At 39.8% G+C, this 16,398-nt stretch overlaps 1 protein-coding gene across 1 annotated transcript; it reads left to right on the top strand.

Annotated features, from left to right (window-relative positions):
* Positions 1-13,577: 13,577 nt before the first annotated feature.
* On the top strand, positions 13,578-15,896 carry lingo4b (leucine rich repeat and Ig domain containing 4b). Its single transcript, XM_046045150.1, has 2 exons — positions 13,578-13,637; positions 13,822-15,896. The coding sequence occupies exon 2, from the start codon at positions 13,834-13,836 to the stop codon at positions 15,646-15,648; it is 1,815 nt and encodes a 604-aa protein (XP_045901106.1). The 5' UTR covers positions 13,578-13,637; positions 13,822-13,833; the 3' UTR covers positions 15,649-15,896.
* Positions 15,897-16,398: the final 502 nt, after the last annotated feature.

Here is a 16,398-nt window from a genome sequence, read left to right as displayed (position 1 = left end):
TCAGCCTGTCTTGAAGAGCAGCAAACTTACTTTAATCTTTTCAGTAATTTTTCATGTTTATATGTATTCTATCTTAGCAAAAATGTTTGCCACCAATGGCTGTAGCCTGGAAATAATGTTTTAAAAATATCCATCTTTAAAAAGCCATATGCTGCTTGCACACCATGTCACTGCAGCTTTGATTTCTTTCCAGCTGCAGTGCTTTAATACCAGGCTTAGCCAAAGATGTTGGCGAGCTGTCTGGGAGAAGATGTATCTGAGCTTAGAACAATGCATCTACACATCTACCCACCATGTTTGCAGTCTTAACAGCCATGCGATTAACACCACAGTTCTTCAGTATTTCTATTGTTTTTGTAAAGGATGCATGTCTTCATTTGTAATGTCTTATGTCTTTGCTGAGTAGGGTTGGTTGTCTTTTCATCTGAGTCTCAACCAGACCTGCTTTTGTTGGGTTTGCACATAAAAACATATATGCAGGCCAGAATCTGTGGTGCATGTCACCTTTGAACCCACTGTGCACACAAGCACTATTCAGCGCTGTTCAGGCACAAGGCACATTTATTTGAAGTCTTTTTGTATGAATAGAGAGATGAGATGTTTGCTGTCACAAATGTAGTCAGGGCATGAATGAAGACTTGAATGCCATTGGCCCGGGGCTTATGTCAGCAGCAACTGTGTGTTGTTTGGCCTTGAAAAAAGCAACTTCCGTGGTTTCTTTCATGGTACATGTTTTCTTTAATGCCACATTTCCTTTTCAAAGATGTGTGTGTCCTTTCCAGTCTATTTATTGTATGGGCTTCCTGTCTCATGCATTCTACTTCTTTTTTTTTTTTTTAAACTATCTGCGCAATACGTTTTGAAATAGTTAAGAAGGATTAAACCTGTCTCTTTTTCAATAGTTAGTCAACAATTATGGAAGGTAGTTGTATTTGCAGTGCTATCCACCTAGTGTCATATAGATAAATAATATTATCTATCTAACAGTTTATCTAACACAATAATATTTAGAGCAAATAATAATATGAGTCTGCTTGAAGACTTTGACTTCTTGTTCTGTTAAACACAAACAAAACAAAACGTAATACATCTGATCGTTGGCTTAAGTTAAAATTTGTTATATCTGTTTTAATATTTATATCATATTGCTCAGTGTCATGGTTACTGTTTAGAGACAACAAGGAAGAGGACCCAAATGCAGACACATCAAGGCAGAGCAGATTAAATTATTTGAACTATTATTTATTACTATTTTTAGAACTTTACTAGAAACAAAAGGTAGTGAACAGGCACACCGTTTGGCATCTTGTTGGCAGTCCAAAAAGGCTAACAGTTCTGATGGGCAGGAGATATGTCACTGACAAAACACAAAGCAGGCAACAGGTAAATTTATAGATTAGGGGCAATACTGACAGGCAGGAATGGCTAAAAAGCTATAGCAAGGAAACAACATAGAAGCCCAGAAACTCTGGGAGCATCTGGTGGACAGGTTTGAAATGACAAAGACTGCAAGGATGCAGGGACTAGGGGAGCAGTAGCCCTGTTTGGCGCAGTCCTGGATGCTTCGCATAGAAAGGCTTTGGGAAGCTTAGGGATTTTTTATGTTCTTTTCCCATAGATTACCTGAATGTATGTGTACATGCATGTGATGTTTGTTTCCTTTGTCCTTGGCTTTAAAGCTGATGAAGATTGATTTCCTTTAGGTGGCACTCCTCTTGGTGTCAAGCCAACGTATGTTGAGTCATGGGGGTGCAAGGCAAGGCAAGACAAGGTTATTTAAACATGTCAAAACACCGGGAATTAAAAGTGTTTCATATCTGGTGAAGAATTGCATTAGAACAACATCTGAAAACACAATTAAAAAAGGGTCAGTATGCTTGTTGAATCATCAGACAGCATCTGAAACCCCCTCTCTCCACACCTCTCCAGTGTCAGAATTGGGGGGGATCCATCCAACAGTGTTCATAACTTTCAAAAAATGGTCAAGCTGACAACTACACCAATTTCACGCAGTGATTGGCCAGGTGTGTGAGGGTTTGGAAGAAAGGCAGGATTTGAACTTCTCTCTCAAGCTTTCTCTTTCCATTCTTCACATGACTAATTTCCCTCACTGTGTGTACAACAGTACACCATGAATGCCTTGGAGAACAGACTGTACAAAAGTGTGCCCTGATCCTCATTCATACGATTAATTGCACTGAGACTACAAAGCCATGGAAACGGGCGCATTTTTGAAGAGAGAGAGATCAGGGAGGTGATGCAGCTGAGGAAGCTATAACAACAGGTTTTTGCCCCACCAGTGCAGACTTTTGGAACAGTATAAACGCTTCAGATGTGGTTTGACAAGACAAAGTAACTATGAACTAGTTTTTCTCAAGCACACCAAAATAATAACTAAAAGTGATTGATATGATAATGTCAATCAGGCGGTGTGGCTTGGACAAGGAGAAGCAGTGAAATGATCAGGTCAAAGGATCTTTGTTGCCACACCTCTGGCAAGCTCCTGCTGGCTGATTGAAGTGTTTGTACAGTAGCATTTCCCTCTAAATGCATCTCTCTGTGAAAGGACAAAACTCAAAGACTATTATCATCATAAACACTGGCAACATTTGTTATTTGTTCAAATGGACAATGAAACGATTGGACTCATGCAGTCATGAGATTGCCATATCTCTGTAGCAGAAATTGAACAGAATTGCAGCAGAACCTCTGATAGTCTTTTTTATTCTATAAATTCTTTTTCCTTGCCCAAACCAACACCAGTTGAATTGTGGTGCTTCAGTTTCAATGAAAAGGGGCAAAACCTGAACCTAAAAAAATAAATAAATAAATAAAAGAACTCTCACCACTGAGAGTTAAGTGGTAGCACAGCATGAAGCAAAACTACTGTCACTACAGTTTAAAATCACATAGTCATTTACAACAGCCATGTAAGTGGGTATTTGTTAAGTATATGAAAAGTCTTAGTCACCAAGATAGGAAAGGCAACTAATTTAGCTGCTATATTATTGAAGATGTGTCATGCAAAAGGCCTCCTCTGTTCTCCCGAGTGGCGGGGGACATCAGCATGTCATGTGTTGAAATGCCTGGGACTTTTTGTCCCTTTTGGTGTAGTACTAATGGACTTTACTTACTTTGTTGTACAAATACAAAGGATGCAAGGGCAGGATAAAAAAAGTAGAATATGCATCTATACCTCTCCTTTCTAAACTGTCCCCAATGTTGTCTGTGAGAAGAGACAGCAGGTTATAGCATGTGTAGCTTATGCAGTGACATAAAAAAAACACTCATTGGAAGTAGTGGTTGATCAAAGACACTTGAACAATAGACACAAAGTCAGTGGCTGTGGGGAATTGAGTCTGTGACCTGCCAATTACAAGACGCCTTCAATCCTCCTACACATGTACAGCGCTGGCACACTTTTTTGCCTTTGCGCCACTCGGGCTGGCTCAGCCTCAGTTGGAAACCAGGTGGGATTGTGCATCGGGGCCTGTCAGATTAGCATACAGGCTGGTAAGTGTGCCAAAGAGGAAAGCTCCACCTGCACACTAGTGAGGGGAGATTATGGAGCTGATCGCTTTTCTGTGAAATAGCAGAAAAACAATTGTACAATCCAATTTGTGATTTTTTCATCTTTTGTTCTGAAGCTTACATCATTTCTTCTTAACCTGCAGAAATGTTTTAGTTTTTGGTGGTAAAATTTGAGTTTGAGTCACAGAGTAAATGTCCTTACTGTAGTTATCTGTATCCAAGAACCTCTGTCAGAAAAACCCAAATAATGTGCTTAAGTGCAACACTCCTTAAGTAGCTCTTTTCATTTCTCATACTTTGTATGTACATTACATCTTCCCTTTTCTCCTAATTTTTTGTTTTCCAACTTTCCTCTTCTTAATCCTCATTCACTCTTTCATCTCCTTAGTGCCCTCCCTTTTCTCCACTGTTGTTTTCTTTCACTCCCTTTCTTTTCTCCTTCTGTTTCTCCTCCTTTTTCTCAGTATTTTTCCATTATTGCTTTTGCCATTCTATTTCTCATTATTGCTTTCTTTCCCTCCCTTTCCCACTTTATTGGCATTGTTCATACTTTCTCTCCATATTGCTTTCTTTCATTCTTTGTCATTTTTCCTCTTTGATCTGAACTCTACTCTGATACTATTTATCTTTACTTCCACTGCTTACCACTACTTTTGTACTAGGATCTGAATAGTTCTTCTCCCACTGACTGAGAGACTTTTAGTTTTTGGTAAAGAGTCCTTTCTTTACTGGAAACATAGGGCAACTTGTTTGATATCTCTCAACTACCAGCGAAACGCCAATAGACCCCTGCCCCATATTTTATGAGGAGTTGATTGCAGTCTACAGTCAGTATGTATGTTGCCCTGATGATTTGATCAGTGTTTGACCTGTTCCAGGTTAGGACTCCTGTCTCCCATCAGTCTGCTCCGCTTTAATGCGTGACCTCCCCTCATCCCTCTGATGTACGTCGATGGATCCGACACATCATTGCTGTTAACTGAGACGACCTAATTTGTCACATCACATAGGCACTGCACTGAGACTAATTCCCTTCCCTCATTTATTTGTGCTATTATTAATATTGCAGACAGTGCACTATGTGTGACGTCGCACAGTCTTAACTCTCTCCTCATCAGAATGAGGAATTACAGCAGAGTGCTTTACTCAACACGCAGTCTGGAACAAGACCTATGTGAGTGAATCTGTCACTGTGACCCACTTCCACCACACATTGCATGGGTGTAAATTCTAAGATACACCAATACTTAATGCGTCAGGCGCCCTCTTTCTCTCTCTTTCTTTCTCTCTCTCTCTCTCTCCCTCCCTCCCTCTCTGTCTGCCTTTCTCTTAGAAACATGTTTAGTTTTTCACATGCAAAACCATCGACAATGCTGCTCCCGACAATGACAAGGAAAAGAACAGACCGTTAAAGAAAACAAAAGAGAGAAAACATTTATTACAGAATCAAAATCAATGCAAGTGACGTTAAAATGCATACAGCAACAGGTAATAGAAACTAAAGAAAAGAGAAAAACCTCCCACAGAAAATAAATTGACAAACCTTGCATCAACCACCCACACACAAACATAGATATGCACAGAAACACACTGTATCTGTGTATATCTATGCCAGAGAAGAAAGAAATATTTTCAGGTCACTTCTGAATGTGGAAACTGTCTTGACAGGTCTCATGTCATCAAGCAGTTTGTTCTTGAGTAAAAACTTAGAAAAGCCTCCATAAAAACCAGCACAATCCATAACATGCAGATGAAATATATCTTTTTCAATGTGGAGGCAGAGGCAAACAATTAATATAATCCTATTGGTCACAGACACAAGCTCGCAGCCACGCTGACACACACTTTTCTTTATCTCGCCCCCCACATGCCAATTTCAGCAATGTAATCAGGCAAACACACCCCTCCTTGGTTATTCATATTCATGGCTATGCATTTCCCTTACAGCCTTTAAAAAAAAGATGAAATCAGAAATGCCCTGCTTGACCTCCACACAGTCCAAAAAATGTTCTGCAATAAACGCAAATATTATGTCATGTAGACTAGAACATTACATTCCTTCACACCATATTGAATTATGTGATAACAACATATGCTCAGTTTTCACATGTGTACCAGTGTGCAATCACCTAACCAATAAGTTTAGTGTAAGCATGTGGGTAATTTAGAAAATGTAATTGTATAATAATCTTGGCCAATATAATCCACATAACATATTGCATCAGTTATTACAAAGATATAAAAATGAAATAAAAAAAAGATTAAAAATGCTGCAAGGCAAATATGAATGTTTATTTGCTCCCACCATCTGTTTTCTGAGATGAGCACCACTTTTAGTGATGATATATTTTTACCAACTTGCTGCTGTGTCCTGTCCATTAGATTTTGGTTTAGAAGCTTGTGTTCATTATTGCTTATTGTAATTTATTTTATTTTTTTTAGCTGACGCTTTTATCCAAAGTAACTTACAATTGCTATATGTCAGAGGTTGCACGCCCCTGGAGCAACTTGGGATTAAGTGTCTTGCTCAGTGTCACAGAGGGAATTGAACCCGAATCTCTCACACCAAAGACATGTAAATGTATATGCACTGCATTTGTACATCACCTTTCTGACCACTCAAAGCGCTGTTACACTACATCGCATTCACCACTCACACATGGTATTCATACCCTGGGCCTAAGTGCTCAAACAGAAACTAACATTCACACCAATATTAATAGTGAGTAAAATCTCAAACTACTACAATAAGTTAATAATTTAAAATACACTAAATAAACACATTTTATATTTAGATGTTAAGTGTTTAGATGTTAAGTCAATCATTATTCAGTGTGCACTCGACAAACTGAAAAGAACTGTTAAGAAATATCTACTGAGAGCTAGGTGACGAGCTGTCATAATCCATGCTGCTAACCGGAGAACGTCACACTGTATGTTCTATGAATGTTGATATTAGGTGTTTATCACCATGTTGAAATAAGACCACATAGTGTTAGTTATCAACCAATAGTGAATCCATCTGTCCTGTACAACATTCAACATTTCAGGAAAACCCATCCTGCTGTCTAGTTTCCATTTCACAAGGAGGAAGCTAGTTAGACTAGCTAGCTACTGTTGGCACTGATTCTCACTAGTGTTACTTGCCATTCATGATATGTGAACACCTGCTGATCATTGGCAGCTCTTGCACACTCTGTTCTGTGTATATCCTGCATTGTTGAAAAGTCTGGTCTTGATGTGATGATGTGAGTTAGGATTTGAGCCTGGGTTGTGACTGTCCACTATGTTTCAAAATTAATCTTCTTCTGTTTCTACTTTTTGATCTGTCACAGACTCCTCTTGTAGTGGGAGAAGTTCTCTTCTTTGATCCTTTGGATTTCACATATTTTGTTGAACATAGACGCGATTTCCGACATGATCTGGTTTACAAGACCTTTCCCTGACAAACCCTAAGGGGAAAGACCAGGGGACTTTTGTTTTCCAGCTATGCACCCGGCAGCTGTTCTACCAGCAAACCTTTTAATATTTGCTGCTTGCATGCAGGAGGTCTCAGGGGCCGTCACATTGCAGCAGGTGCCAGAAGCCCATAAAAAATAGAAGCACACAAACATAACTGCACCGCCACCACCACACATTCAAACACACTTTCAACAATTTGAGCACACACGCTGACACAAAAAACACACAAAAGTGCAACGACACAAGCTCATGCTCGGTGATCCTCGCACTGTTGTTCTGTTCCAGCCGCTTTAATTGGGGATTTGAGCCAGGCTCTTGTCTTTCTCACTGTGACGAGCTAAAAATAGCTTTTTGACAAGTGTCAGGAGACCCAGCCGGGCTCAGACTGTGCATTCTCTGTCAGATGGGCTGCTTGGCATAGGGATTCACGCTCAGGGCCTCCAAAGTCAGAAGGAAACAAAGACCCTGCAGCCCATGTGAGGAAAGGTTCCCAAAGGAAGTTTTTGCCTTAAATCTTCATTTCTGTAATTGCATGCTATCTGTCACAGTTTTTGGCATTGTGCTGCAGGTCCCCAAATCACAGGCAGAGATTGAGTGTTGAGGAATGGAAGATAAGGTAATACTTAAAAGAGCAAAGCTCAGAGAAAGAGAGAGCGAGAGAGTTGCTTTTTAAAGCTAATGAAGCCGTATTGCAGTTGCGAAGCAGAGTTCAAGTCAATTGAGAATCATTGCCTCTTCTTTGCTTCTGGCCTTGTTACAGCAAGATAATATCTGTTGCTGTTGTCTGTAGCACTGTGTTGAATATGATCCTGAGCAGAAATGCTTATGTTAGCAGTTAGGTGAACGACATGAACACTAAAAATGTTCCATCAGAGATGAGTTGTTGAATTGAGCATTTCTAGTGAGCATCACAATCAACAAACACCACACATGTTGATTAAAACAATTTGGTTACCCTCTTCCACACAAAAAACAATGATGTGATATTCAATAAAATAACTTTTGATTGTTTTCATTTTCACTAATTTGATTAACACAATCCTTTCATGATCATAACCATCAGGGAGACACGAAGCAACTATGGAGAGCTAAGTAATGATTAAATCTGCAGCTGTGAAGAAAGTCCTAATTTTAACATGGGTGGGGGGGGTAACAGTCCACGGATTGATGTAAGGCGATAAAGGCCCCAGCTGAGAGACTTGATGAGTTTTGTCTGATGACAGAAGAGAGAGGGCCAATGAAGCACAGGGAAGTTGAATTATTTCAAAGCATTAAGCGATGGTGGGAGTTCACCCAAAAGATGGCTGGACTCTGCAAAAGGATTATCTGAAGAGATGTTACATCCGATTTGGTTCGATATTGTTTGCGTTTTGGCATCATGAGGGTTTATTAGGTAAGCGTTGGCTCCTGCTTGACTTTTAGGAGAGTGGATGTTTCTGAGTTATGCAAAAAGGTTTTTGCAGGGACATCAAATGGCAGCTTCATGTTGGTCAATCAGGCTCTGGATAGCTTCCCTCAGTAACCACATTATTATTATAACACTGCTAATAAACTGAATTAAACAAACATAATCAGCCAACAACTCAAAGAAATGACAAGTAGGAGGGCAAAAAAAGCAGGAATGAGTGTGATTACTAGTAATAGCTAAAATGTTACAGCAATGCAGTGCAATAGTGCAGTAGTGCAATTTCATAAAACCTGGAAAAAAATAATTTTTCCTCAAAACAGCATAATGACTAACAATGTCACAGCAGTCACTGTTACAGGCTGTGCAAATTAACACCCAACTGTCATATAGGGAATCATGTAAATTCTAAAAATCAAAGGTATTTTTCAAGAACAGCTAATATCTAAACCTCCAATTATAGCAAATATTTTTAAAATTATCAGCCAGGCATTATGTAATTATTCAGTAAATAACTCAGCAATTAGTAGTAATTAAAGGCCAGCATACTTTCTTTTTTTTTTTTATCAAAAATACTGCTTCAAGACATTCTGGGCTTGTTTCAGTCTAATTTTGGATTTATTTCCAACCTGTAATTTACAGGGTTATTAAAAATGTATTGAGCCTGACTCAAAGTTGGAAATTACAGAACAAAGGCTCTGAATAGTAGGACTTTCCTGGCGATAAGGGTGTACTGTCTAAATTCCCAAGAACATTATGCTTATAAAAATAGATTCCTGTTCATTTGATATGAAGCAGTTCTGTATTATATTCCTAACAGTATCACAAGTTTAAATTGTTTTGAGTTCTCTTTTTTGACCACAGTAACAGCTCTTGAAGTGTCTGCTCTAATTTGAAACAGCATCATTAATAGTAACAACCAGTGACTGTGCGTCATAGAAAATATTTAGCGTAATTAACACTTAAAATAACACTCATGTGACTACGCTCCACACAGGGTGAGAAATAGATGTTGAAATTACAAATGCATTTATTCCCTCACTGTCTAATTTGACTGACTCTGGGGTCACGACCTTTGGCTGGACTATAGCTTCATGATGTGTGATCCTGATCCCTGATTGGCTGGGAGGACTCAACAACTGACAGCCCACTCGCCTGAGATATCACACACCTGCCAGTCTCTGTCTTTCACAAGGTGGCTTTGGAGGGCTTGGGGTGGGGGGGGTCAACACATTTTTTCAATCATATTTTTATTTAAAGCAAAATGTTTATGGCCAAATATACTACATCCAGCTTCTAAATTAGGAATTACCTTGCAAAAACAAATACAAAATGAATAAATTAAGTTAAAACTAAATATAGTGTTTTTACAGATTTGTTTTACTATAGCTGTAATCAGGAGAACTGCCTCCTGATCAATAACTGGCTTATGTCCAACATTTAATATAAAGCCAGTATCAGTGTCTGTCCTGGTGTGTCTGGATATATCGGTCTAACAGGAGTCCTGGGAGTCTAAGAGCAGTGTTAGGTTGGGAGTCAGCGCTCCCAGCCAGCCAGTATAAGAGCTGTTTGCATGAAGAGCGGGGATGAGATAGAGACTGCGCAGCTCTGTCGACAACTCTTCCACTCAGAGGAGAGGCTGCAGCGAGTCCACACTCTGGAAACTGTCTGATGGTGGAGAGCGAGAAGCTGCAGCTGCTGCAGGTTAGACTCAGTCTGGGACTTGATATCAAAGTATTTGAATAGTCTTAGTTGTATTTTTGAAGTATTATATGTAACATCTCTGCTTGTTATGAAACATAACTTTGCTCTATTTGAGTGCAGTTTGTGTTCGCATCTATGTTCAACAAAAGGTTTGAAATGCAAGGGAAAGAGCAAAAAAATGTTTCCCTCTACAGGAGGAGTCTGTGACAGATACACAAGTAGAAACAGTTTAGTAGTTTAGTATTGAAACATGGTGGACAGTTTATAAAAGGTACAATCTAAACCTGCTGTATATTAAAAGTACATTAATTTAGCATTAAATTAATATAATTTAACTGAATTGAAGATTTTGGCTTTGTCTGTGCAGTTGTGGAAAAATTGTAGGTTCTGTGTTAAGAATTAGAGTTGATTCTTGATGTGTGAACTGTAGAAGGTCTAAGCGGTGGATGTTGGATAGAGAAATACATAATTTACATCTCACACTTTCCCAGCACCTGTTTATTCAACTGGCAAGGTCAGACACTGGCAGAATAATGTCTTTATGTAATATTTAACAGTGCCACATTTCACATCAGTGGGCCTCTTTTCAGACTCCTTTTCTCAACAGTGCGCATGTTGTTTTTACGCTGTTCTCAGTGTTATTATCACTAACATTATTGTTTGTTTGAAATTGTATATATAGGAATTTAGGGATATGTATAGGATAGGATTTTTTTTATCTGATTTTGAGCACATGAGGTTTTTGATGTTCATTATTCAAACCCATTGTATTATTTAATCTTATCTGGAAAATTGTTATTGTAGTTGAAATTCAGTTTTATAAGTCCTACCTTCAGATGAGTGATTTCTTTAATAGCAATGCAACAGCCAATCAATAATTTGCAGCTATTCAAAAAATAGCAAATTAGCCATATTTCAGTGAAATCTTTGACATTAGGTCATCACTTTCTTACAAAGTTAAGTTGGTTGAACTTTAGGAATTGTTTCTGTATACTAGTGTAACTAGAGTAACTTTTCAAAAACACTATGCAAACTACAAAGTACAAATAATGAGGACTTGAAAATAACAGTTATGACCTACATTGAGTAATAATAATATTAAGTAGGCAAGTGAAGTCAAGCAATCATCCCAAAATCATACATTTCTCTTTAAGAGCTTTAAAGTCTTTACTCAGATAAGAAAAGCTTCCACAAATATATTAAACAGCAAACCTCAGGACAAACATGCATGCAAAGGATATTGTATTAAAGATAATATGTATTTAATTGCAGAGTTAACTGGCATATTTACCCTGATTCATCTACATTTACAGTTTATTGTTGTTAAATGTTGTGCTTGATTATTTGGTATATAGTATATAGATTACAAATTTTATTCAGAAAATCTGCAATGCCTTCACTCTGTTGCTGGCTCTGGCTCCAGTTGCTGTGTCTAAATCATAAACTGTAGTGTCTGTGACGTCACCCGTAGGTACCATTGAGAAGTTCAATGCGGGCGGCTCCCGGTCGCAATCTTTGAAGTGCCTGACTGGCTAATGCAAAAATGTGGGCACAGAGGTTGAGTTAAGGCATGCCGAATGAAGCACAGTTTCCCGAACCACCTAGCAGCTAGCCACCTGTCACACAAAACAGCCATGGCCTTTATTATGCATAACTTTAAGCCTTAATATAATTTAAACATGGAAGTCACCCCCGTGCAGTTGTCACAAAGGGGGGAAATAGTTATAGAGACCAACATTGTTTTTAGCACCAGATTGTAAACATGTTTTTTTCTGCTGGAAAGTTGGGCATTTAACATGAGGGTCTATGAAGTGACTTGCTTTTGGAGCCAGCCCCAAGTAACCATTCGATAAATTGCAGTTTTGAGCATTTAAGCATTAGCTTCATTTTTCAGTGCCAGAGATGGCTGCTTGTTTTTAATCCAGATGCCGGGCCCTGGGGGCGAAGCCCTTATCCCACTGATACCTCACCTGCTTTGTCTCTCCTAGAGACATCGCGCAAGAGGCTGGGCACACTAATACGTTTTTTTTAGTGCAGATCATATATGGACACTTCCACGGGTGTTTAACTGTTAAGGGTACTATTCCAGTCTTTTGGGAGATGTATTCTTTGATAATCAGTTAAGTAGGATTTTGTTGTCTGTGTACAGAGATGTAGGCCTTATCAGCTGCGACATCTGCTCCACACTGGGGACTCGCTGTACACATATCAGATGATAAGTATAAAAACATGTACCAAGTGAGCACCAGAAATTAATTATAGGACAGTGTCACCATTTTGACAATTGAGGACTTTTGGAGTGAATGAGTTTCATATGGCATTTGCTGTAATAAACCAGACCAGTAGATGAATTTAAACTGAAACTCTTGGAGTGTTTTGACACTCTTTGAGACCTGTTTAATACCAAAGTTTCCTAGCAGTTTGAGTACATGCATTTTACTCCTTAGACCTCCCTAACACACACATTTTATGCTCTTTTTGATTTTATGTTGGTTAAGTTAGTGAAATAGTAGGTTTTACACTCTGGTGGGAAACGGCATAGTCAAAATTCATACAAAATCTTCAATTAGACCTAATTACACATTTAAACTTAAAATAACATATGTTATTGCAAATCCCCCCCATATATTCCATTCTCAATGTTTTACTTTTCAAATTAAAAACTGCCTACTCATTTACAAAAAAATCAAAATGGAAAACTGAGTTAGACTGACCTAACAGTGACTAACATCATTGCCAAAAGATGAGTCGGGTACATCATCCAGCAAGTTCAAGCAAAAAAAACATGGTGCAGAGCGTACTAGCGCAGTGCATTCTCTATGTGCATTCTGCAAAAGGGCTCCATAATATACATGTACCCTTTAGGTGATGAAAGACTCTACAATTCTCTACAATTGCTTGCAACCATGCCTACTATAATCAGGTATCATGCTTTCATCAGCTGTTAACCATTTTGGGTATGGTATTATTTTGTAAGACTAATTCAGTGAACTGAAGATGGGTCGTTTTTCACCTCTGAATTATCCACCAGATAATTGCATTTAAGATTGTTTCATTGTAGACATCAAGGTCGGCTCATGTCTGTAATGTGAGAAGAACCACGTAGAAAGTCAGCAACTCATCCATGTTCAGACTGGTTTGCAATTTATAGGTATTTGACATATTAAAAATAATCATTTTATCCAAAACTACTTTCAATTTCTAGATATGTTAGAGGTCACACACTTCTGGAAAAAATATTGACTCAACTCAAACCAATTTGGTGGTTATGAACATCTGCCTCATCCTCCAGATAGTATGCCTCTAGATTGCCACTCAATAGTCTACTTATCTGAGCCACTTTTTCAAGTGTAGGAATGACCATGATGCTGCACAGTGTTTCTTTCATAACCCTTTTTCTGTCTCTGTGTTTTATCCAGGCCACTCTAAAGGGCATGTTATTGACGGAACCACATCTCTAAAGAGGACTTCACTCAAGTCTGATTCCAACTTGACTGCCACTGGTTATGAAAATCTGCACTCCAAGACTGAAACGGTGTGTCTTGATACAAATTTAAACTAAATGAAAATAAATCCAGTACAAACCTATCTTGTTTGGGATTTAACACTGTTAAATTGTTACAAAAAAAACATTGGGATTAGACATTGTGTATATGGCAAAATTTCTGGATTGTCAAAAATATCAGAGCTAATGTATCGCTGTCTGTGTCTCTTCTCAGGCTGGGGGTAAGATGTTTGTGGAGTCAATCGTCCAGTGGGGGGCATGGAGCATCCTGCTCCAGTTTGTACTGGGTGTATCTGCAGGAGGATGTCCTCCACGCTGTGTGTGTCGACCTGAGGCTAAAGAAGTGATCTGCTCTGCCAAACATTTGAACTCAGTGCCAGAGGGATTTTCCAGTGATGCCAGGCGTTTGGATTTATCCCACAATAAGATTAAGACTGTGGGGCGCCGCCAGTTCTCTGGCCTCTTGCAACTTCAAGAGTTGGATCTCAGTGATAATATAATCTCTATGATTGAGGTGGAGGCTTTCCAGGGCCTACAGAATCTCAGGACGCTTCGGATTAAGAATAACCGACTTAAGATTATCCCAGTTGGGGTGTTTTCTGGCTTGTCCAGTCTGCGCTTTCTGGATCTGAGTCAGAATGAGATTCTGGTCTTCCTGGACTATACCTTCAAAGAAATGGTAAACCTGCAAACCCTTGAAGCCAAGGAGAATGACTTGGTCTTCATCTCCCAGCGGGCTTTCTTTGGTCTGCAGAATCTGCAGGAGCTCAACATAGACCGCAGCAACTTGACCTCCATTCCCACAGAGGCATTGTCCCAGCTCCAGAGCCTGACACATCTTTGCATGCTGCGCCTCACCATTTCTACATTGCCTAACAATGCTTTCCGACGACTCCATCGCCTGCGTAGCCTCCTGATTGCAAACTGGCCAGCACTGGACACTGTGGCCAGCAACAGCCTGATAGGTCTTAACTTGACCTCACTTGTCATCAGTAGCTGCAACCTAAGTGCTATTCCTTACTCAGCACTTCGTCACCTGGTGTATCTGCGCTTCCTGGATCTGTCCTACAACCCCATCACTGTTATCCAAGGTAATCTACTAGGAGATCTCCTGAGACTCCAGGAGTTACACCTAGCAGGTGGGAGCTTGCTACGAATAGAACCAGGGGCCTTTAGGGGACTGGCCTACTTTCGCATGCTTAATGTGACATCCAATCAGCTTACTACTTTGGAAGAGAGTGTGTTCCACTCTGTGGGGAACCTTCAGGTGTTGCGGTTGGATGGGAATCCCTTAGCATGTGACTGCCGGCTCCTCTGGGTGGTCCGCCGCCGTTTGCGCTTGAACTTTGATGGACATCAGCCCACTTGTTCGTCTCCTGATGCGGTGAGACAGCGTGAATTCAGAGACTTCTCCGAGAAGGAGCTCCCGAGGCTGTTTACCTGCCGCCCTGCTCGTATCATGGACCGCAGGCCACAGGAGGCGAGAGTAGAGGAGGGCACTACAGTTATCTTCTCCTGTAAAGCTGATGGGGATCCAGTTCCATCTATCACGTGGATCTCATCTCATAAGAATGTGGTTTCTCCAACAGGACGAATCAGAGTTTTGCTCAATGGCACTCTAGAAGTTCGTTTTGCCCAAGTTCAGGACAGTGGAACGTATCAGTGCTTGGCAGGCAATGCAGCCGGCAATGACAGCCTGACTGTTGGTCTGTATGTTAAGGGGCTTCCTCGTAACCGAACCATCCCATTCTTCTCAGAGGAAGACTGGGCAGAGCCTTCAAATCCCCAAGCTGCCAACTCCTCAGCTCAAATGGCCAAGCCATACCCGTTTGACGCAAAGACACTGATTATTGCCACCACCATGGGCTTCCTGTCTTTCCTTAGCTCGGTGGCCATCTGTTTTGTTTTTATGTTCTTCTGGAGCCAGAGCAAAGGTCAGATCAAGCACACAGCAACTATTGACTTTGTTCCTCGGTCTTCCATGGGTGGAGGAGGAGGGGAGGGAGGTGATGGTGGCAGGTTCACCATGAAACTTATTTAAAGCCATGGAAGAGGTTAAAGGGGTCTTCATATTGACTGCAAATTCTTCTGCACTATGACCCCCCCATTGTGACCTCTATTCAAAGGCCCCTTTAGAAGGAAAATTAGAGCCACTTTGTTGGGCTTGTGCTTGGCCTCTTCTAATTTTAGAGTGGAAAGTTATATCTCAGCACCCACTTTGCTGTGTTATCTAACTAATGAATATCTCATGGTCCTGGAATAGAAAGATGTTAACAGATTGTAGGCAGAGCTGTGTCATGGTTGCTGTGCATTTGTTTTCAACAAGTTTACTTTGAATAAGCAATTGACCGCATACCTAGCACAGGACTCTTTTTATGTAGCATGTAATTATAAAATAGTTTTAATTTTTATGGATTTTGGGATTAACACATGAAGACAGTTTCATTCATCAAATGTTTCTGCATTGTCAAAACATATGAGGTGCTTGTTTAATCATCCATTTTGTACAAGTGTGCTCAGCTGTATGTCTTCACTTGCCAACACAAGCCAAGTAAACATTTGCCCTTTTGACCCTCCTGTTGCTATTTCTGCTTACCCACAGAAGATCATTTCAAAGACTGCCAATTCAGCATTGGCTGTAAGACTTTAACGTGAATATGTAACCACAAAGCGTTTGATGCTTGCAATATATGTAATAGACTAGCGAAATAATTTTTGATTCTCAACTTAATTAAATCTTGGACATTTTGGAGCTTTGTAGTATATTTCAGGTATTCTACATTGGCAATGT

Source organism: Micropterus dolomieu, linkage group LG03 (genome assembly GCF_021292245.1).
Source record: "Micropterus dolomieu isolate WLL.071019.BEF.003 ecotype Adirondacks linkage group LG03, ASM2129224v1, whole genome shotgun sequence".
Lineage (NCBI taxonomy): Eukaryota > Metazoa > Chordata > Actinopteri > Centrarchiformes > Centrarchidae > Micropterus > Micropterus dolomieu.
This window is presented reverse-complemented; position numbering and strand designations above follow the sequence as displayed.